Raw genomic sequence first — 20,890 nt, 5'->3', positions numbered from 1 at the left:
ACATCCACCCAGCCTCACAACAATGGTGCACCTCATCCCACATAAGTACACACTGGACACATATGAACACACAGGACACATATATGCACACTGGACAAGATGGGAAATCGATCAAATGTTAAAATGAGAGTACAAGTCAAATCCTTTATTTACAAACATGGTTTCTGTCATCAAAGTTAGTCTTTGTCATGCAGATTGACACCCAGGTGAGAACTTTTCTGAGAAGTTTAGTTTTAATTAGTTATCCAATGCTAAAAAAAGGATGTTACACCATAATTGGCAAGTCTGTTAACAAGCTCTTGCGACAGAGAATCCACTGGATTAGCAGAATAAAGGACGAGTTTGAGAGATTATGGGCGCAAGAGTCACTAACTTTTCATAAGTGTGAGTGTCTGCTTTAAAGGAAGCTGTTGCTCTCCGGTAAGCACCATCCTGAGGGATCTTCACCATTGTATTGGTAATTTGAATGTGTATTTTAGTAAGTGGAAGAGGTGGGAAATCAATACTGTGGCTCCACCAGCTGATCCCTACTGCGCAGCCTTACTACAAAGGCTCTGACTCCAAAGGTGTAAGATGTCAGCACATATCCTGGAAGTATTTTGGAATCACTTTTGTACAATGGGAGGAGGAGGAGACGTGTATTCCATCTTTATATACAGCCAGTGTCCCAAACGTGCATAATGATGTATAAATAAACATGCATTTATAAAGAGTAGTTATCTTCCAGATTTAACCTCATACATTTGCATATTTAACATCCCCCGTGTCTCTGAATCACCACACATCATCACTTAAAAGAAACCGTCTGACTGATTGTCCTCTCATCTTTTTTTTTTTTCAAGCAGACAGACTGAGATAAAAAGCGTCTGTCTGTGATGGGTGTTGCAGTGTGTTGCAGTGTTTTGCTCCAGTTTTTTTTAAATCTCTTCTCCATCATGTCTTCAACATTAACATCCTCAGACTCCGAAATCTCATTCTGCAGACTCTTTTCTGGCTTTGTCTTTATTCAAATGTATTTAAGCTAATGTAGGTGTTCCCATTCAGGCTGCACCTTACTTTTTAAGTATGCATGGTGCAGTGTGGAGTTACATAACCTGCAGACTTTCACTGTGTCTGCACCGGGGTGTCTGGATCCACATTGAGCATTGCGATTGCCCCAATTTCAAGCCTGGATGCAGATTCTGAGAAACTGCGTCGTGCACACATGCATTGAAACGGTCATACTTGAATGCATGCCCGTAATACACTCTCAATCACAGCATCCACCCTAATCTAAAAAAACGTAGTCCCGGGCTGTAACCATAGCAACAGAGGCTGTCTGCAGAGCAAAAAGCCCTTTTAGACTGTCAAGGTAATGGCAGGTTATAACTCAAATAGTGAAGAGAGCTGACAAACATCTCAATCTGTGGGGAAACACAAGCTGGAGGGGGTCAAGGGGGCTCTGATGACGGCTGTGGGGACTCGTTTGAAACAGTCTGTGAGTGGAAATACGCTCACTCGACGTGTTGAGAGTTACACAACAACACACGTCTGTGTTATTCAGTCTCATCTGTGGGGCTGTTGACTAACACGGCGCCTCTATGTGGCCTGTTCTATTTTTAATTCCCTTTGACCTTGCTTGCAGTGTTTTGTGTCTGATACCCCGATTCTGACTCTCTCTACATGTCTCTGTGTTGCCTCCCCCCTTTTCTCTCCCTCCCTCCCTCCCTCCCCCTCTCTTTCTCTGCCTTTCCCACCATTGTGGTCATGCAAAATGTATGAAAGGTTGAGTGCTGTATCAGCTAGGGAAGAAACATAACAGCCCATCACAGCCTCACTTATGAAGCAGATATTTGTCGTACAACACGCTCACCTCCTTTATAGAGACATTCACACTCAAACACACTCAAACACACACACTTTTTTATTGCTGCAGTGCCTAATCTCAGTATAAGATCCTCATCTTGTCTCCAGACGTTTCCCAGAATTGGTCCCTTGCCCACTTTCCTTCTTCCCTTCTGTGTTCCATTCCCTTCTGCCGCCGAGGGAGGGCCCGTGGTGATGAATGTGTCCTGTCTGTGGTTGCGGTTCACTTATTTCTGCTCTCATCAGCGCCGGCCGTAATGAGAACACGCACCCAGACATCCAAGGACCCATGCTTTGAATAATGACACCCTGTTGGGAGTCCGTAAGCACAGAACATCCAAAACAGACCTGAGTGAGAGGTAGTGCAGCGAGGAGTAGAGATTTATGCCGTACAGAAATCTATACCAAAGATTATTTCCTGGGTATTTATGAGATAAATCACCAGACTGTTAACTCAGCTGTGAAAAAATGTAAATTAAATGTCCATGAGTGGAAGTATTTCACCCACAGACTGAGAATTATGACACTTCCTGTGACAAGAAAGTGTGAAATTGGCAGAGAAACATCCTACTGCACATGTGCTTAAGTGTGTGTGAGCAGAAGGTAGAAACAGAAATGGATATCATATGTGTCTGAGAGGAAAAGCCTGAGGTTGCAGCAGAAATGTGAAGACAAGTCACTCAGAGTCTCCTCCACTTTCTCCTCCACCATACTCCATAATTCATTTCATCTTGACTTAACTTAGAGCAAGAGAGGCGGACAGTGCAGAAAGCTCTCCATTATGGTTCTCCCATGTGCTTGACTCCTTAAAAACCTCTCTCCAATCCTCCCCTTCCCTTCTCCTCTTCCTCCCTGCAGCTGTCAGCTCATCTCTGCTTCCCTCGGCATGCTCTTATCACAGCAAGTCACCAACCCTTCCCTGGAGGCTGCACCTCAGAGTCTGAATACGATGAATCTCTTTCCAAAAAACCCTGGCCCTGCAGAGCAGTCGATGGGATTTTAAAACCGTGCCCTAAATAGCCGGGTCTGATGTACTTTTATTCACCGTAACCATGGAAACACTAGATGTTCCTCCTCATCCTCTGAGAAGAAATTTAAAGTAGATGCATGGATGAGATAGAGAAATAAAGAAAGAGAAAGTACTGTGGTGAGTTTAATTCTCGACCAACATACGTCTCTCTGGGGAGCATGGCCACGATGAAAATGTTTCCAGGGACCGGATGAGGAATTCACTTCTCTTTCAGAGCTCTGTTTGTTTGTATTGAACTCATTTCAGGAGCTAATTTGGTCGACATTTCCAGGCCAATTAAGCAAAACCAGCACTCTGGTTGCTGTGTATAAGTAAACAGCACATGTTTGAGGTCTACCCTCCCTCATTTACATAGAGCTGTTCACTATTTGTGAATGACTGCAGGGCTCCTACTGTAGAAAGAAAGAGCTGGAGAGAGTTTGTTTTTGAGCTTCCTCTTAAAAATGATTTTAAAAGAATAAAGGTCAATAGTTAGTGTTATATACCAGTTAGTCACCAGATTTTAAAGGACCAGTACGTGAAACTATTGGTTCACACATTTAATCTGAATACATAACTATGTAACTCCCGTAGATCAGCGGTTCTCAACCTTTTTGAGTCGCGACCCCCAATTTAACATGCACTGGTGTCCTTTTCCCCAGAGTTTAAAATGTTTTAAATGTTTTCTTTGCATACATAAGTACAATTTTAGTTTCCCTGCAGCACTTCATTGATTTCATAAGCAACACACTATAGTTTATTATACATAGCATAAAAGTAGAAAAACAATATACGCACTGTTATCTTCTTTAGATGTCAAAAAGGATTTGCGGCTCCCGGTGTTTTCTTTATTGTGGAAACCGGGTCCAAAGGGCTCTTTGAGCGTTAAAGGTTGCTGACCCCTATAGATATCTGTTAGATCTGGCCCTCCTAGTATAAGTGAACCTCCTCACTGTTGGCAAAAGTCTAAACTCTGAATAAAGGGGGTGGTGAGGGTCTTCAAGGATGGCCTTTGCCTTCTGAGTGGCTCTGAGTGGATCATTAAGATTAGCGCCAACAATCTTTCGGCAGACTTTGACAGCATAACCCAACCTGTTTTCATTAGAAGTGCTGAGGTTACCAAACCAAGAGGTCATCGAAAAGGTTAAAATAGACTCAATAATTGATGGACAAAATATTTTTAAAAGTGATCTATCAACATTAAAGCCCCTCAGCTTCCTCAAGAAAAAGTCTCTGATTGACCCATTTTGCAATCAGATACTTTATTGCTCATTCATAATGGGCTTCAAATGGAAGGTTCTGTACTTTGCATGGAGTTGCTGTAAAATTTCAAACAAGTTTAAAAGCTTATTTTGCATTCACAAGAAACCAGACACTGGCTGTACTGCAGCACTTATTGATACTTTTATATTATTAATGGTTCAAATTACATTTTGTGCTGTGGAATGGGTCGATTCAAATGAAAAACAGATAGATAATTGCATTGGATTAGATTAAATGTACATTTTTGTCCACAGGGGGACAGTGCGAAAGCAAAGTATATCTCAGGGCAATTTGATGTACCGTGAGAATGAATCCAGCTCACAAAACTGGGAGCCATACAACAAATCAAGTAGAGCATAGTTTGAAATAAGCACAAGGTACAAGTGCTCTGATGAAAAGGATAAGCACAAAAGTGAAATACCTGCTCCATTATGTCACCTGCCATATGGCCCCTTATGTCCCAAAACATGGGGATAGATGGGCAGCAAGAGTCAGTACATTACCAGAGTTAACAAGTGGGTACCTCCTGTCACTGGTGGGAGGATCAGCAGCTAGGTCCAGGTCCCTGGATCCACCGCTCGTCATGTTAACCCTCACCACCCGTCATACCCTCATGAGAAGAGAGAAAAGAAAAGAGGAAAAAAACAAGGAGTAGGACAGGAAGGGCAGAGCAAGGGCAAGAGGTCTGTATGGGCTACAGTACAAAGTGTATAGGCTGTACGCTCTACCTCCCCCTGTTCTCCCATTGTATAAGGAAAGAGAGGAGAGAAGAAAGAGAGAAAACAGATAATAGGTTACAGAGAGATGTTAGAGAGAAAATAGGAAAGACAGAGTAAGAGTAGGAGGTCTGGTTAGGCTGTACACTCTGTCTCCCCCTACTCCCCAATTTCATGAGGTAATAAAGGAGAGAAGAGCGAGAAAACAGAGATGAGTTTAAAGAGAGGTGTTAGAAAGAGAATAGGAAAGACAGAGCCAGGGTAAGAAGTCTGTTTTGGATTGAGGTCGACCTCAAGGAAAAAAAGTAGGAAGCAAGGTGGGAAGGCAGAGCTAGGGTAAGATGCAGGTTCTGGCCACAGCAGCTCACCCCAGCAGGATCCAGTTGTACGCTCTGCCTCCCCCTTCTCCCTTATTTTCACGAGGGAAGAACGGACAGAAGAGAGATAATGAAAAAGAAGGGAGATGACTGGACAACCTGAATCCAAGCATATGTAGAAACACTATGTTTTGGTTTTATGGCACCAAACTTGACCATGTTGTCTCACTTAAACCATTCTCCAATTTCTCTTTTAGCAGTTTTATTTGAAAGGTTCTGAAAAAAAAATCACCATGCTGTGCAGCACCTGCTCAACACCAAGCAGCTGATGGATAAATAGCAATAATGTGAACATAGTGGAGAATTTAGCAGCTTGAGTAACACCAGACCAGAGCAGAGCAGAGCTAAAAGGGGAAACAATGCTTGCCTTCGATTAGTTGGCTGCAGAGGAGTCAGAGAAACAAGGGAACCAAGTGCACAGCAAGCTAAAATATTAATTGGACAAGAAGGGAAGATTCATTACTGTCATTTAATGACAAATTCAAATTTATTAAGGCAGCAATTATTTCAATAGAAGCAAGAGAATGTGTACATGCACATAAACTCATGCAACGTTTCAAAAACATCAATGCAGGTAGAGGTCTATCGAATGTGTCTACATTACAAGGGTTATAGTTTTGTGCAACACCCTTGATTAAGTGGTCAGATTTTGAAACAACAATGCAGACTAAAGAATTTGTCACAAATATTCCACTTCAATCCCATGGGTGTTGGATAAAGTAGAGGTCAGGGATCTGTACAGGCTGGTGTAGTGGAAATTTGAAGATCTGTCTTTCTGTAGTTGAGAGAAACATATGTAAAGAGATCAAGAGATCAGGGGAAAAGCAGAAAACACATTTCTGGTTCTGCTGCTTGAACACCAAAATGGATATGTAAAGGACGAGGGTGCATGACCTCAGCTCCAAACAGTCCTTGGGGGGTCCATATAGAAAAGGGGCCCAGTGTAAACAGGGTGTACAGTCATGGCCAAAAGTTTTGAGAATGACACAAATATTACATTTTCACAAAGTCTGCTGCTTCAGGGTTTTTAGGTGTTTTTGTCAGATGTTTCTATGGTATAATGAAATACAATTAGAAGCATTTCATAAGCATCAAAAGCTTTTTTTGAGAATTACACAGAATTCATGCAATAAGTCAATATTTGCAGTGTTGACCCTTCTTTTTCAAGACCTCTGCAATTCTCCCTGGCATGCTGTCAAACAACTTCTGGACCAAATCCTGACTGATGGCAGTCCATTCTTGCATAATCAATGCTTGGAGTTTGTCAGAATTTGTGGGTTTTTGATTGTCCACCCGCCTCTTGAGGATTGACCACAAGTTCTCAATGGGATTAAGATCTGGGGAGTTTCCTGGCCAAGGGCCCAAAATCTTAATGTTTTGTTCCCCGAGCCGTTTTGTTATGACTTTTGCTTTATGGCAAGGTGCTCCATCATGCTGGAAAAGGCATTCTTCATCACCAAACTGCCCTTGGATGGTTGGGAGAAGTTGCTCTCGGAGGACGTTCTGGTACCATTCTTTATTCATGGCTGTGTTTTTAGGCAAGATTGTGAGAGAGCCCACTCCCTTGACCGAAAAGCAACCCCACACATGAATTGTCTCAGGATGCTTCACTGTTGGCAAGAGACAGGACTGATGGCAGCGCTCACCTCGTCTTCTCCGAACAAGCCTTCCTCCAGATGCCCCAAACAATCGGAAAGGGGATTCATCAGAGAAAATGACTTTACCCCAGTCCTCAGCAGTCCAGTCCCTGTACCTTCTGCAGAATATCAGTCTGTCCCTGATGTTTTTACTGGAGAGAAGTGGCTTCTTTGCTGCCCTCCTTGACACCAGGCCTTCCTCCAAAAGTCTTCACCTCACTGTGCGTGCAGATGCACTCACACCTGCCTGCTGCCATTCCTGAGCAAGCTCTGCACTGGTGGTGGCCCGATACCGCAGCTGTAACACCTTCAGGAGACGGTCCTGGCGCTTGCTGGACTTTCTTGGGTGCCCTGGAGCCTGTTTGGCAACAATTGAACCTCTCTCCTTGAAGTTCTTGATAATTGGATAGACGGTTGACTGAGGTGCAATCTTACTCGCTGCTATAAACTTCCCTGTTAGGCCCTTTTTGTGCAATGCAATGATGGCTGCACGTGTTTCCTTGCAGGTAACCATGGCTAACAGATGAGGAACAATGGTGTCATGCACCATCTTCCTTTTAAAGTGTCCAGTCACTCAATCATGACAGATTGATCACCAGCCTTGTCCTCATCAACACCCACACCTGTGTTAATGTGTGTGACACCTGTGTGTCATTGAAATGATGTTAGCTGGTCCTTTTGTGGCAGGGCTGAAATGCAGTGGAAATGTGTTTTTGGTGATAAAGTTCATTTTCAAGGCAAAGAGGGGACTTTGCAATTAATTGCAGTTGAGCTGATCACTCCTCATAACATTCTGGAGTATATGCAAATTGCCATTCTAAAAACTGAAACAGCAGACTTTGTGAAAATTAATAGTTGTGTCATTCTCAAAACTTTTGGCCATGACTGTATACTTCTATGCAATGCCCCTAGTTTGGAGGCCTGAGACATGACACCCAATGAGTGTTAATAATGTTCTGCGACTGCTTAATGTGTAATTAAGCACTGCTACAGCTTCATAATTAAATATACTGTCCATTATAGACAACAGTGTGCAGCAGAGAAGTCATCTATGTTAGCAACACAAAGTAAAGAGCTAATTAGTGAAATCAGTTGCTGTAGGCGGGCAAAGAAACTTGCCCACTCTCTGGGAGTCATTAGCACGGTATATATAGAAGAAGCAAAACCAGTGGAACAAAGACAAGTTACCTTACCCTTTCATCTGAATATCTGGGGAAATTAGTGAACATGGTGCAACATTCTCCACTTGTCATCATATACTCATGGGGATATATTGTATTTGATCTTGATACTGACCGCTGTGACTCTCCCAGTGGGTCCACTTGAGAAGCCACAGCAGCAGCCCAAGGCTTCTTATTGAACAGTGAGATGGTCAGTTCTTACAGTGAGTCCTGCAGCATTTGGCAAAGGTTAACACAGCCTGAAACGGAGCGGAGCACACAAGTGTTACAGCAGCAAAATGTCAAAGCAATTAATGTCAGACTGCAAGAAGGTGAAAGAGTGAGAGATTGGGCAGCATTTGTGAGTCAAACAGAGGAGGACAGAGGAGAGGAACTGCAGCATGCTCTTTCAAGATCTGTCTTGTCTTTATTAAATCTTTCCTCGCCACTGCAGTGCAATTTTAAACTACACCACACAGCAAAACAGACGTGAACAGACACCTAAAGCCTTTTATGTCATTTTACATAACAGCCTGAAATCTATGAATGAGCCTCTATGAAACTGTATCCATTCAACACAGGCATTTCACAAGTCTGAAGCTTGGCAGCATGGATGTTCTGTAAGAAGAGACAAGAAGTGCAGTCGTAGTTTCCGTTTATATCACAGGTTTTGGATTTGAAAGAGGTCAGGGCTCTGTGTAGTCGTATGGTGGAAATCTGAAGAGTAATAAAGGCATATTTCATTTTAATGGCCCCAGCTTCTTGTATCTCACAGCAAACAATCCATGCAGAACTAATGAGGGAGATCAGCCTGTATTTTCCAACAGTGCAGTGTCTTAACAGAGATTTTGTGTAGGACATGGATCAGGTGAATTCTTTTCCCATGATGAAAGCCAGTCTGTTTAAAACCAACCTGGGAAAACATTTTTTACGGATGTTGTCAAATGTCAAGCGTTGAAACTGGATAGAGCCCTGTAAAAAATGTCACCACATAGTTGGAAACACACTGTTGTGTAAAACAGTGTACTGTGTAGTATTAACATTGCCTTTAAAGCTCCAGTGAGGAGTTTTGAAACAGTTATGAATCACACTGAAAATAACACTGGTGCCTTTTTATGACCAAAAAAGAGCAACCACATTAGTCACTTCTATGTAGTGCTTTTTTTTTGTTTCAATGCTTGAAATGTGGGGCAGGTGTACGATAAATTGAGTTATAGCTCCCCAAAGTTATCTGTTTTTAATTTTTTTTTACGTCAGAGATTCACAGTCATGATACAACTAACTGTTAAAAGAAAGTAGGATGACATTTTTCATACACATGTACAAGAAAAGAGCAGCAAAAAGTGAAGAGTTATCCACAGGGGGCGCCAAATTCAACGCAAACAGAAACTGCCTCACAGGAGCTTTAATATGAACTACTGGAAATCTTTTTTTTACTATGATTTATCAAAACCTCAGTGTGTGCACACCAAAATGTATTTTTATTGAAGAACTCTGGACTTTGACATTATTGTTTAACTTCTCCATCCACATGCTCCCATTAGGTCAAATTATCCAGCACAACCTTTTATACCCCTGTTACGCCGACGACACCCAGCTTTATCTCCCTATTAACCAAATAAACTATCAGATCTCCCCTCTCTTACAGACCGTCTTGAAGATATGAAAACCTGGACGGTTTGTAATTTTCCAAAGCTCAATCATAGCAAAATGAACACTCTGCCATTTAACCCCAAAGATGCCATCAAACTGGTCTCAAACAACCTTTGTCACCTATTCACTTGCGTTCCGCTTTGAGCTAATACCTTAGCACTATATTAGACTTTTTCTGAACATGCAGGTGAAAGTAGTTGTGGAAACCAGCTTCTGTCATCTCAGGACCATTTCAAAATTAAACCCCACCCTCGCATTCAGTGGCTTAAAAAAAGTCATTCATTTCTTTCCTGCTCGATTATAGTAACTCCCTGTATACTTGTATCAGTCAGTCATCTCTGTCCTGCCTGAAATACACTGCAGCCAGACTCCTGACTGGCTACAGGAAGTGGGATCATATCAGCATTCTAGCCTCTCTTCATTGACTTCCAATTTGCTTCAGGATTGACTTTAAGGTCACGTTATTAGTTTTTAAAGCCCTTAATGGACTGCCTCATCCCTGTACAACAAACCTCCTGAGCCCTTAGACCTCTTAGATCATCTGACAGGCCTCCTGGAAGTCCCCTGGTCAAACTTTTAGCTCAGAGCTGGCTGTGTCTTCACTATCAAGGACCCTTGACTGTGGAACCCTGATCTGGTATGCCCCTCTGTTGTTCAAGTCTCCCATCAACATACTTTTTTATGTTAGTGTTGGAGTCTCCTTATACTGAAAAGGCTGTTTGATTTCTGCGTTTTCTGCATTGTTTTCCTATCAAGTTGCTTTGACTTTTATGTATTGTTTATTTAATCAGAAATGTGGTCTGCTGCTGCTGTTTTTCAGTCGATTGATCAATCTTTATTTTATAGCACTGAATCACAACTAACATTATCTAAAGACCCTTTTACAAACATAGCAGGTCTAGACCACTCAATGTGAAATTATTACCAGAGACCCAACACCAAGACAAGATAAGACTCAGTCTTAATCCACCATGAGCATTGCACCTCGCAGTATTTAGCTAGTTACAGCGGCAAGGAAAACCTTCCTTTAACAGGCAGAAACCTCCAGCAGGACCAGACTCATGTTAGACAGCCATCTGCCTCAACTGAGTTGGGGTTGGAAAGACGGATAAAGGAGAATATGAAAGAGAGAGAGAGCAATGATAGTGATGAGACGAATAGTAGTAGTAAGGAGTCAACCTTACAAATCAGTTTAAGGCAGGAAGATAACTGCAATCAGAGCCAGATAAACACATGAAAGCTGCTTTCATGAATAAACTGCAAGCCTTTCTCCACCACAACTTTCTATATGTGCATTGTGTGAGTATTCCATTACCTCTGCTGTATGGAAATGTGCACAAATAGCTCAGTATAAGGTTAGACAATGAAGACAGTTAAATCTGTGTTTTGCATTGGCCCTTTAACAAATCAGGGCTTGAGAGGTAATAATGCAGAACCTTGTTTAATGTCCTGATATTTTAATTTCTTGCCAAATTAATTTGCAACTAAAAAGTGATCACAATGGCTGCACATTAAGACTGCGACTATTCTAGAGCTCTGAGTTATGACACATAATGCAGGAAAAAGACGTGATTTTAATACAATAGAGAGAGGGGAAAAAGGTAATGCATAAAAAAGTAGAATGCATGTGGTTTGCCATAAATTGTAGGTAGCCCTTCTTCTAGATCAGTCACACATACACACTCACAGACACAGTGTTGTGACAGATAACATGGAATGATGGGGTTGATATAGTGCTGGTGTTCAGTGGATGTCACGCATGCTCAGATGATATTATTAGTTCACCTCCCTCCCTCTGTCTCTCTCTTTCTCCGGACAAACAGCCGAGGAGGAGCATCTGTATCAGCGCTCAGAGAGAGAGAGAGAGAGTGAGAGAGAGAGAGAGAGTGAGAGTGAGAGTGAGAGAGAGAGAGAGAGAGAGAGAGAGAGAGAGTAAAATAGAGGGAGGGAGAGAGACAGAGATGGATGGGCAGCAGGTCGCCATAAAACACACGCTCTCCTCCCGCAGAGTGAGGTGAGGTGACCGCAGGTGTCGGGAGTGTGGCCGGGCGGAGGCGCTCCGATGTGTCCTTGAGGAGAAACTGCCGCAGGAGAAAGAGGAGAGGAGCAAAGAAAGGAATAGAAGAAGTAGAAGAAGAAATGGTCCAAAAGAGGTGATGGAGCTTGGGGGATGCTCTGTGGATGACTGACCGAGAGTGAAGTTCAATCAACCACTCCACAGAGAGAGAGCAGGTGAGTCGATACAGCCTCTTTTTTTTTTTTCTAACAGTGTGTGACTATAAATAACCCTCCTGGTATTTTATTGACTAGACCACTTCACACAACACAAGTCGACTAATTAGCGAACCGTCTGTGAGGAATCAGTTAGGGTCCAGTGATCGAGCGTGCCAATCTGTGCGCGCGTGTGAGAGTGTATAGGTAAACGAGCGCGCGCTTGTCTCCCATTCAGGAATTCGTCATGGTTCACGGTTCAGGCTTTCAGTGTGCGTTACAACATAATAACAATAATAGATGCCACTGTATACTGGGGGATAAAAACCCCACTGTCAGTAAGGGGTGGGGATCGAACCATGCGTCCTTGTGGGCGCAGCAGCCGTACAGTGTCAGGATGAGCAGAGACATAATGATTAGTGATGTAAGACGATGGTTCAATTGGATTTGAATGCAGCGCAACCCTTCTGTTTCTCTCTCTCTCTCTGTGTGCGTGTGTCTGTGTGCGTGTGTGTGCGCGCGTATGAACCCTCTGGCGTCACATGGGCGCATCACCAAGGAACCGAGATAACCTTGAAAATATCATCTCCTTTAAAATACAGACACACACCCACTTAGTGAAACAAACATTCACACTGATCTACATAATAACATGCTTAGCCTTTAAGCAGAGAACACACACTGACACAAACACACATCAGTATTTACCCCTATGACAACACATCATGCAGTATATTGTTGTAGCTATCACTTAGAATAAAGAAGCTATAAAAGCTGCATAACATTTCAGACTGTTTAAATATTAATGCCATACAGGAGCACTGCTCATAAAGTGTTTGCCCTATTTAAAGATGTTATTGATTTTAATAGCATTCAAGTCTTTAAAGGATGTTTGTAATGTAGAACATAAACAAGATATGTGGCAGGCAGAGTTGATAGTCTCCGTTGTTTCTGCCAGATTTCATCAGGAGATAGTTGGCTGAAAATCTGAGCTCTATTTGCCGCTGCTCTCCTTTTGTACAGGTTTGAGGCTGGCTCGTAGTAGCGGCTCACTTTAAGGTTGTGTAAGGTGTGAAAAAGCTTTTGAGAGCAGCAGCAGCAGCAGCAGCACTGCAGAGGTAGCTGCATCACCCTGAACGGTACATATCAACTGGCTGAGGAGTCCGAGAAGAGCATCTTTTTTTTTCTGCTCTTTGTGGTTTCACAAAGCAGCAGATCAAGTTTCTTGTTACCTTCAATGGAAGTAAACGACCGGATCTTCTCAGATGTCATCCACACAAACTGGCCCCTATATGGTGGTTATTTTACTCTCTCATTGAGCTGTGAATTTGTAAAATCAACTGACTTTCATTTCATCCAGATTCATGCCCGTTTTATCATTAAAAGGAAGAGCAAACGATCCAACTGGGATGCTTTCAGAGGTAGTTAATTGAGTTTAAACAGTTGGAAAATTAACTTTCTTTCATGTCACAGAAGCAGTTAAACTCCCTCAAACCCATTATCTTCAAAGAAATGTATCTATAGCACCATTATAATAATAAAGACGCACTGTGCAATCACAAATCAAACAGCTGAAGAAAAGCCCTCATGCCATGAGCCTTCGAGCTGTTGTAATTTGTAAAAGGGCAATTCAGACTGCTTCACTGGAAAACTCTACATCTCCAGGGAGGGTAAAGGCCACATTTAGAGTCACAAAATCACAGCCTGCCCTGCTTCTAGGAAATCAAAAGCTGCACCATCAGTAATGTGAAGAACAGAAGCGAGCGACTTCTGCACATCCTGATTATTCACCTAGGCCCTTCAAATTATCAGAGAAATATAAGAAAACCAAAATGAGGTTTTCTTAATTCTAGTATCAAGCATTTGGTTTATTAAGCTTTTATTCCGATTGGCTCTTCACAAATAGATCTTAACATGCAGCTTTTTATTCATGAACTCTTTGAGATTTAGGTTGATTTTCTGCTTGGCTTTAAAATGTCAGTTTGGGTTTTTGGGGGCTTTTTTGCCTTTATTGGATAGGACAGCTGAAGAGAGAGAGGGAAATGTGGGGATTGGGGAGTGGGGGAGGACATGCAGTAAATGTTCGAGGCTGGAATCGAACCTACGACCTCTGCGACGAGGGCTTTAGCGCATATGGGGCGCACGCTTAGACCGCTAGGGCAACGACGCCCTAAAATGTCAGAGTTTTCTGTCCGTCAGTGCAGACCACTCTAAAATCTACCATCCACAATCACTTGATTGGCAAAAAATCTGGTATAAGCATTCAGTGTTGCTCAAAAACATATCTCATTGAGTTTTACAACCCCTGACTTTTCTTCTAGAGCTAATAACACACTTGTGGTTTCATGGGGAAATGTCTCAACAGCCTTTTTCATTGTGCTCGTCTGCAGTAACGGTGCAATGAAAGTCCAACATCATCATGTTTTTGCTTTACATTGAATCTGCTGAATGCACAATCCCAGTGTGTGATTTCATACAGCATTATGGTGTTGCAGTAGCACAAGAGACACGGCATGTTATGTTTTATCTTGTGGGATCTGACATCTTTTAGTGATGCCTTCTCGCCCCGGTTACACCACTTTCACTACATCCAATGCTAGCTCAGTTGGGGTTGACTTTGTTTCCCATCATGCCTCTGCAACATTTACATTGAGGGTGAAATGTTTCAGGGGTGTAAATCCCACAGCTAAAGCAGATTAGCTTCAGGGAAGAGTTGGTTCACTAGATATAGCATTCTAAGAGTTTTAGGTCACTGAAAGTGGGGGTTTTCAAAAAGGCCTTCCAAGGTGGAGATCTTTAAAAACTGTGTTTTGTCGTTAATATGCAGAGAGCAAAAAGAAGCGTTTTCAGGAACACTGCCCAAAGATGGTGGGCTACCAGTTTGTTTATGTCTCTTTGGTGCTGTTAGGTTCCATCATTGCATGTTTAAAAAGAAACCTTGCTGTTCTTCAATATTGTCCCGCGGCACGAAGGGGGAATAAATATATAACGCTCAATCATTTCTAATTCACCACAAAGTTCAAAATTACTCTCACTCAAGAAGAAGCTTAATACACAAGTGCACAATGTTCTTCTGTGGTGGACATGATGGACTGATTGGTGCAGACAGAAAAATATTCACCTCACCTCTGGTGTGGACAGGTTTTTTTTATTTTAAACGGAGAGAAAAAAAATCTGTTTTCAGCAAATAGAGTCCTTGTTCCTCCCCACTGTGGATAAATTGGCCCACACTGTAGTTGGTTTTCTTTTGCATACAATTAAGAAAAGAAAAAGAATGAAAAGCAGCATTAGGAAGCCAAATTACTGTTGAGTAATACTTTAGCACTCCAGGGAAATAACTGAGCTCTGCGCTCCAGCTGCCTTGCATGAACAAACATTATGTCATGTGAAAGTATCCCCCGTTTCTGGAGAAACCGGTGAACCGCTGAGTGTTTTACAACCTGAAATGCAGCAGTGGGTATATGCTGTGTGCCACCTGCAGGACCAGATTGTTCTGCTGCAGAGAGCTGTTGGGTTATAAGCCAGTCATCTGCAGAGCACAATCTTGTGATGAAAGATAAAAAGATGGAGTAATGAAAGAAGGAGCAGTGGGAGATTTTTACGACTGATGTTAGGGAGTCAACTCATATTATACATCTGTTACTTCTGTAAGAGCGGGTATCTTCTGTATCTTATATTTGAACCAACTGAGATTATCCAAACTGAGACAAATACTTCAATATTTCTTATCCTCCCTGAGAGATGCAGAAAAATAGTTCCAGAGAGACAGGAGGCAAATGAGGCACTCACTTATGTAACTGTCATTGCCGACATTCTCCAGCCCCCCTTTGAAGGTCATGTATCCAAAGAGACTAAATGTAGCAATGATAATATGCTTATTCACCCTAACGGCTCCCATGGTTCTACAAATTTGAACCTAATGTGAACTTTCATCACACAGAGAAAAGCAATTAACCTGGTGTTTGTTTGGACAGCTAAAGCCTGCACGGATTCCCTGCCAAAGACTCGTGCACACGGGAAGATGTGAGTCACTGCTATTATTATCTGGGATATGAAAGATATATGAGATATCTGGAAGTATCCCAGAGAAAGACAGGGAGGAGAAAGACAGGGGATTGTGCTGAAGAGTGTGTAAAATATGTATTCAGCGTAACACTTAAAGCATCTTTTCTTTTCCCTTCCAGGTGTCTGTTGTTGCTGAGGTTTCAATATGGAGTCCACTCACCTCCTGAGCAGCTCTAAGAAGAGAGTCAAGATCCACCCTCACACTGTCACAGCCAAATACGCCACGCAAGCCCCCTTCTCCCCACAACCTGGAGTGCACACACACTTTCCCCAACCTGGGGACGAAGGCTACGATGATGCTCCGTCTTTTGAGGACTTTGGCTCCTTCCTGGAGGAGACGTCAGACAGGAAACATCTAACGGAGAGCAAGAGGTGGCCTTTGACTCTGTTTGGCTCCAAAGATAAGGACACACCCAGCAAACCGCAGGCTGCTGCGGCAGGAGGGGAGACGAGTGATGGGGGAGTAAAAGCAGCAAAGGGGTCTGGGAGAGGAGTCGGGGAACAGCTGGCAAGTTTTGGGGAGGCATCTGTGTCTGCGTCACGGCTAACGTGGGTTGGCTTGCTTGGTGCGGCGCTGGCTCATGGATGCTTGATAGTTCTGACTCGCCTTGCCACTGAACGCTTCAGCCTAGGCCCCCTGTTCCTGCTCATGGTTCGCTCCATCGTGCAGCTCGTCTCCTTGGCTGTACCATTGCACAGAGGGGAGAACCCTTTCGGACCAGACGGCTATCGTATACGTCTGCTCTGTTACGGCATCGCCTACTCTCTCTCCCTCTGCTGCGCCTACTCATCCCTAACATTTGTCTCTCCTGGAGATGGCACAGCAACCTGGCGCCTGGCAACCACAGGGCTGTCAGCCATCTTGGCCTTCCTGCTTCTGGAGGAGAGGCTGGGATTGGCGGATGGGATCACCATAGCTGCCGGACTGTGCGGTTTGGGGCTTGCTTTGCTTCCCACAGCAGATGAGAGCAACGCGGATTCACGTGTTAATCCAGTCACGTTCTGGAGGGGAGCGTTCGGATGGTCTCTCTCGGCTCTCGCTGGGCTGTGGATGGCTCTGGCGCTGGTTGGGTATCGCTCCCTGAAGGAGAGGGTGGGAGTGGGCACAGCTTTGTTCACAGTGAGCTGGACAGGCTGCCTGCTCTCCCCGGCCTCCTTGATTCTTCTTCAGGAAGGCTGGTCCTGGCCTGTGAGCGCCCCAGCTTGGGGCGTCGTCCTGGGCCTGGTTGCCTGCTCGGTAGCTGCCTTCCTTGGGATGATGCACGCCCTCACCCGGCTTCACCCGGCCCTGGTCTCCGCCTCGCAGAGCTTGGAGATACCAGTCGCCATGCTGCTCCATCTGGCCGTGCTGCCGTTGGCTCCAACTGCGCCAGAGGTCGTCGGGAACGTGATGGTCATACTGAGCGTGGGCTGGCTGGTGGCAATGAAGCTGCTTCCTTCTCGTGGGGCAGGACGTCGCCAGAGGGAGGAGTATGAGGAGATCTTGGACTCACCAATCAAATAGACTTCTTTCTCTCCTCTTCACACCTTTTCCCTTCCATCCCTCCTTCATGAGATTGTTTCCGGTGTACATAAGAGACTGCTAAATGTTTACTGGAGCCTGATCTATTTTGTATCGTCCTTTTTGCTTTTGGGAAAGTGCCAATATCGTGTTGTGTGATATGTGATATTGTAACGTGACATTAAAATCTCTCTGATGAATGCCTGTGGCCACTTGTAATCAGTATCTCGCCTTCTGGAGATGGTGTACATGAGTGAGTATATAGGCTACATATCATAAGAAAGTAATGTCAGTCACTTTAAGCAGCCAGCTGAAGGTTGGCCAAGAATTGATGCCATTTATTTGGCTGCAGACGACTGGCGAAGGAGAGGCACAGGATCTGGGACGCAAGAGAGAGGAGTGGTGGAAGATAAATGGGAGCGTAGGGGAAAGATGATTGGATTGGCACACAGATAAGAGGCAGGAGAGGAAGAAGAGCGATGGCAGATGACGACAAAGATGAAAGAGAAGGAAGCCAGGACGGAAAGCGAGGCTGACGTTTGGTGATTATTTTGTTTCATCTGACCAGCTGGCTGATGAAAACACTTATATGTGTCGGGAACAGTCATTATGTCTAATAACTACCTGTCAGACACATAATCACCTACACTCTTCTTTTCTGGACCCCTCATCCTTTTTTTTCTCATCATGAGCCCTCACTTTGCCTTTTTCCTCTGTCTCTTTTTGTCAATTTAAAAAAAAGTGTCATAAAACATAAAAAGCTTCCATTCATTAAAATGTACGAACACACTGAACAGATGGAGACTTTCTATTAAAACAGGTGCGCTCTCATTGAGCAGACCAGCGTGTCTATGTGTGCATGTGTTCACTTGTTACTACATCCTGATGCTCCTCTGCATTTTACTTGTCAGAACATTTAGAAATAGGCACAAAAAATCTGAGCTTTGCCTGCATTTCTCCAACTAGCTTTAGACTTCTGCATGAGGATTGGTACACAAACACACATGCACACAGACTTATAGCACTAGCATGGGTTTAAGTAAGCATTAATGCCATGGATGTTTGTCTTGAATAGCATGTGAGACATACACCGTCCCTTGCACAACACACATAGATGAATCTATAAATGGCTGGATTAAGTTGATAAAGATGTTGTGAAGTATTTTTACTTTGTAGAGTTGCTGCATTTTCTCAAGGATCTGAAACATCATTAATTTGCAGTGCTGTCTTCCTCGTATTCACTTTTACTATCACTCTTCATTTCTCTCTCTTTTAACAGGAGCGTGCCTATGTTCCCACATGCCTGTGTTCCCACATGCACTATGTTCCCACATGCCTATGTTCCAAAAGCCCTATGTTCCCACATGCCTGTGTTCCCACATGCACTATGTTCCCACATGCCTATGTTCCAAAAGCCCTATGTTCCCACAGCCCTATGTTCCCACATGCATATGTTCCCACAGGCCTATGTTCCCAAAGCCCTATGTTCCCAAAGCCCTATGTTCCCACAGGCCCATATTCCCACAGGCCTATGTTCCCACAGCCCTATGTTTCCACAGCCCTATGTTCCCACAGGCCTATGTTTCCACAGCCCTATGTTCCCACAGGCCTATGTTCCCACAGCCCTATGTTCCCACAGCCCTATGTTTCCACAGCCCTATGTTCCCACAGCCCTATGTTTCCACAGCCCTATGTTCCCACAGCCCTATGTTCCCACAGGCCTATGTTCCCACAGGCCTATGTTCCCACAGGCCTATGTTCCAACAGCCCTATGTTCCCACAGCCCTATGTTCCCGCAGCCCTATGTTTCCACAGCCCTATGTTCCCACAGCCCTATGTTTCCACAGCCCTATGTTCCCACAGGCCTATGTTCCCACAGGCCTATGTTCCCACAGCCCTATGTTCCCACAGGCCTATGTTCCCAAAGCCCTATGTTCCCACAGGTCCCACATTTTTAAGATTTTTTTCAAAGCTGGGCCCCATGTTCCCACATTTCCTTTTTCATAAAGTTGTATCAGATTGTATCCCCCTTTCTCCCATTTTGATAGGCAATTACACCCAACCTATTATCCATTAGCAATGGACTACAGATGGAATGTATCTTTTAAGCTAAATCTGGTGCGCCCATCTCTTTGTTTATTGCAAACATTTAATGTAAGTGCACGTTGTCCTTTCAAATAAACAAACTAAACTAATGGCTGGTTCCCACCAAGCGGTCTGGTATGGATCAGTACAGTTTGGTACGGGTCGGATGGGTAACGCCTGATCCTGTTTGCGTTTCCACAGCCAACCGTACCCTACTTGGTGGGCGGCGTGTAAGCCGGATGCCGATAGCCATGTCAGCTACGTGACACAGTGTACCCCGCAAATAAATGCAACAAAGAAGAAAAATGTGAGGAAGTCTGCACCTCCGCGATCGACCATGGAACGCTGTCTCTTGACGCCATTTTCCAAACAAAAACAGTTATCTTCCCGAAGTCCACTGGAGATTTAAACATGGCTTTATTACCGCTGTTGCACGGGAAGTGGCGATTCTTTCAACCAATCAACGGACTGCAGTGTTTCAAGCTCCACCTTTTTGGGTCTGATCGGTATGCCTGGCACCCCAACAGAAGGGTACCAAAAAGTGGGACGGTACGGCTCAGTAATTTGGGGACCTGTCCCGGTTTTAGTCAATGGAAACGCCACAAAATGCGTGCCGTACCGAGACAAACCAAACGGAACCTCTTGGTGGAAACGGGGCTGTAGTAGCACCGAGGCCTCACATTGAATAGCATCCGGTCAGATCAGTCGAAAGAAGCGCAGCAACTGGATGCAAACCGTAGTTTGCAGTGCAGATAAGGAAGAGAAATGTAGGAACATGAGACCTAATTTTGAAAATGTCCTAGAAATGTGTGAACATAGGGCTGTGGGAACATGGGGATGACCCCCTTTTAACCACGTCCTGTTTCCTCATCTGCTATATTTCCTCTCTTATCTCTAATAAAGCTCAATAAAACATGAGTTCAACACTTCATGACTGAATAAAGAGCAGAGCAGGAGACCAGCGTGAAAAAAACATGCGGAAAGTACCTCCATTAAACACCATTTAATGTGCAGTTTATAACAATGAAGGCGAGTGTGTGGCTGCAGGACTGACGGGCGGCACTGTAATAGCTCTGGCAGGGTTTCATTAATCATAAACACTCTGAGCATCGTAAGTCGGGGCTTCTAAGCAGCTAATGAGTGGGTGGGGCCAGCCCACAATTAAACTCAGGCCAAAACCTCTGACACACTTTCTTGCGGTCGTGGTGATTTGCAGACATGCCCACAACAACACAAACACGGAGGTGTAAGATGGAGCACGCGTATAGGGACATGCAGTGACTCAGACAAATGAAAGTGTCAACATGCACACATTTATAGCTCTGATTACTGTGTGGGAGGAGGGAGGAAACCTTTCCATGAGGCTGA

The 20,890-nt window shown here is 43.9% G+C and overlaps 1 protein-coding gene across 2 annotated transcripts; it reads left to right on the top strand.

Moving 5' to 3' along the window:
• The first annotated feature begins 11,613 nt into the window (after positions 1–11,613).
• Positions 11,614–18,277, top strand: slc35g2a (solute carrier family 35 member G2a). Of its 2 annotated transcripts, none has more exons than XM_034675496.1 (2): positions 11,614–11,892; positions 16,056–18,277. In XM_034675496.1, the coding sequence occupies exon 2, from the start codon at positions 16,082–16,084 to the stop codon at positions 17,438–17,440; it is 1,359 nt and encodes a 452-aa protein (XP_034531387.1). In that variant the 5' UTR covers positions 11,614–11,892; positions 16,056–16,081; the 3' UTR covers positions 17,441–18,277. The 2 variants fall into 2 exon arrangements, with proteins under 2 accessions (XP_034531387.1, XP_034531388.1); XM_034675497.1 differs by lacking the exon at positions 11,614–11,892 and adding an exon at positions 15,787–15,894.
• The last annotated feature ends 2,613 nt before the right edge of the window (positions 18,278–20,890 follow it).

This window comes from Notolabrus celidotus, chromosome 22 (assembly GCF_009762535.1).
Source record: "Notolabrus celidotus isolate fNotCel1 chromosome 22, fNotCel1.pri, whole genome shotgun sequence".
NCBI classification, from domain to species: Eukaryota; Metazoa; Chordata; class Actinopteri; order Labriformes; family Labridae; genus Notolabrus; species Notolabrus celidotus.
The sequence above is the reverse complement of the archived record's forward strand: the minus strand, read 5'-3'. Positions and strand labels throughout refer to the sequence as shown.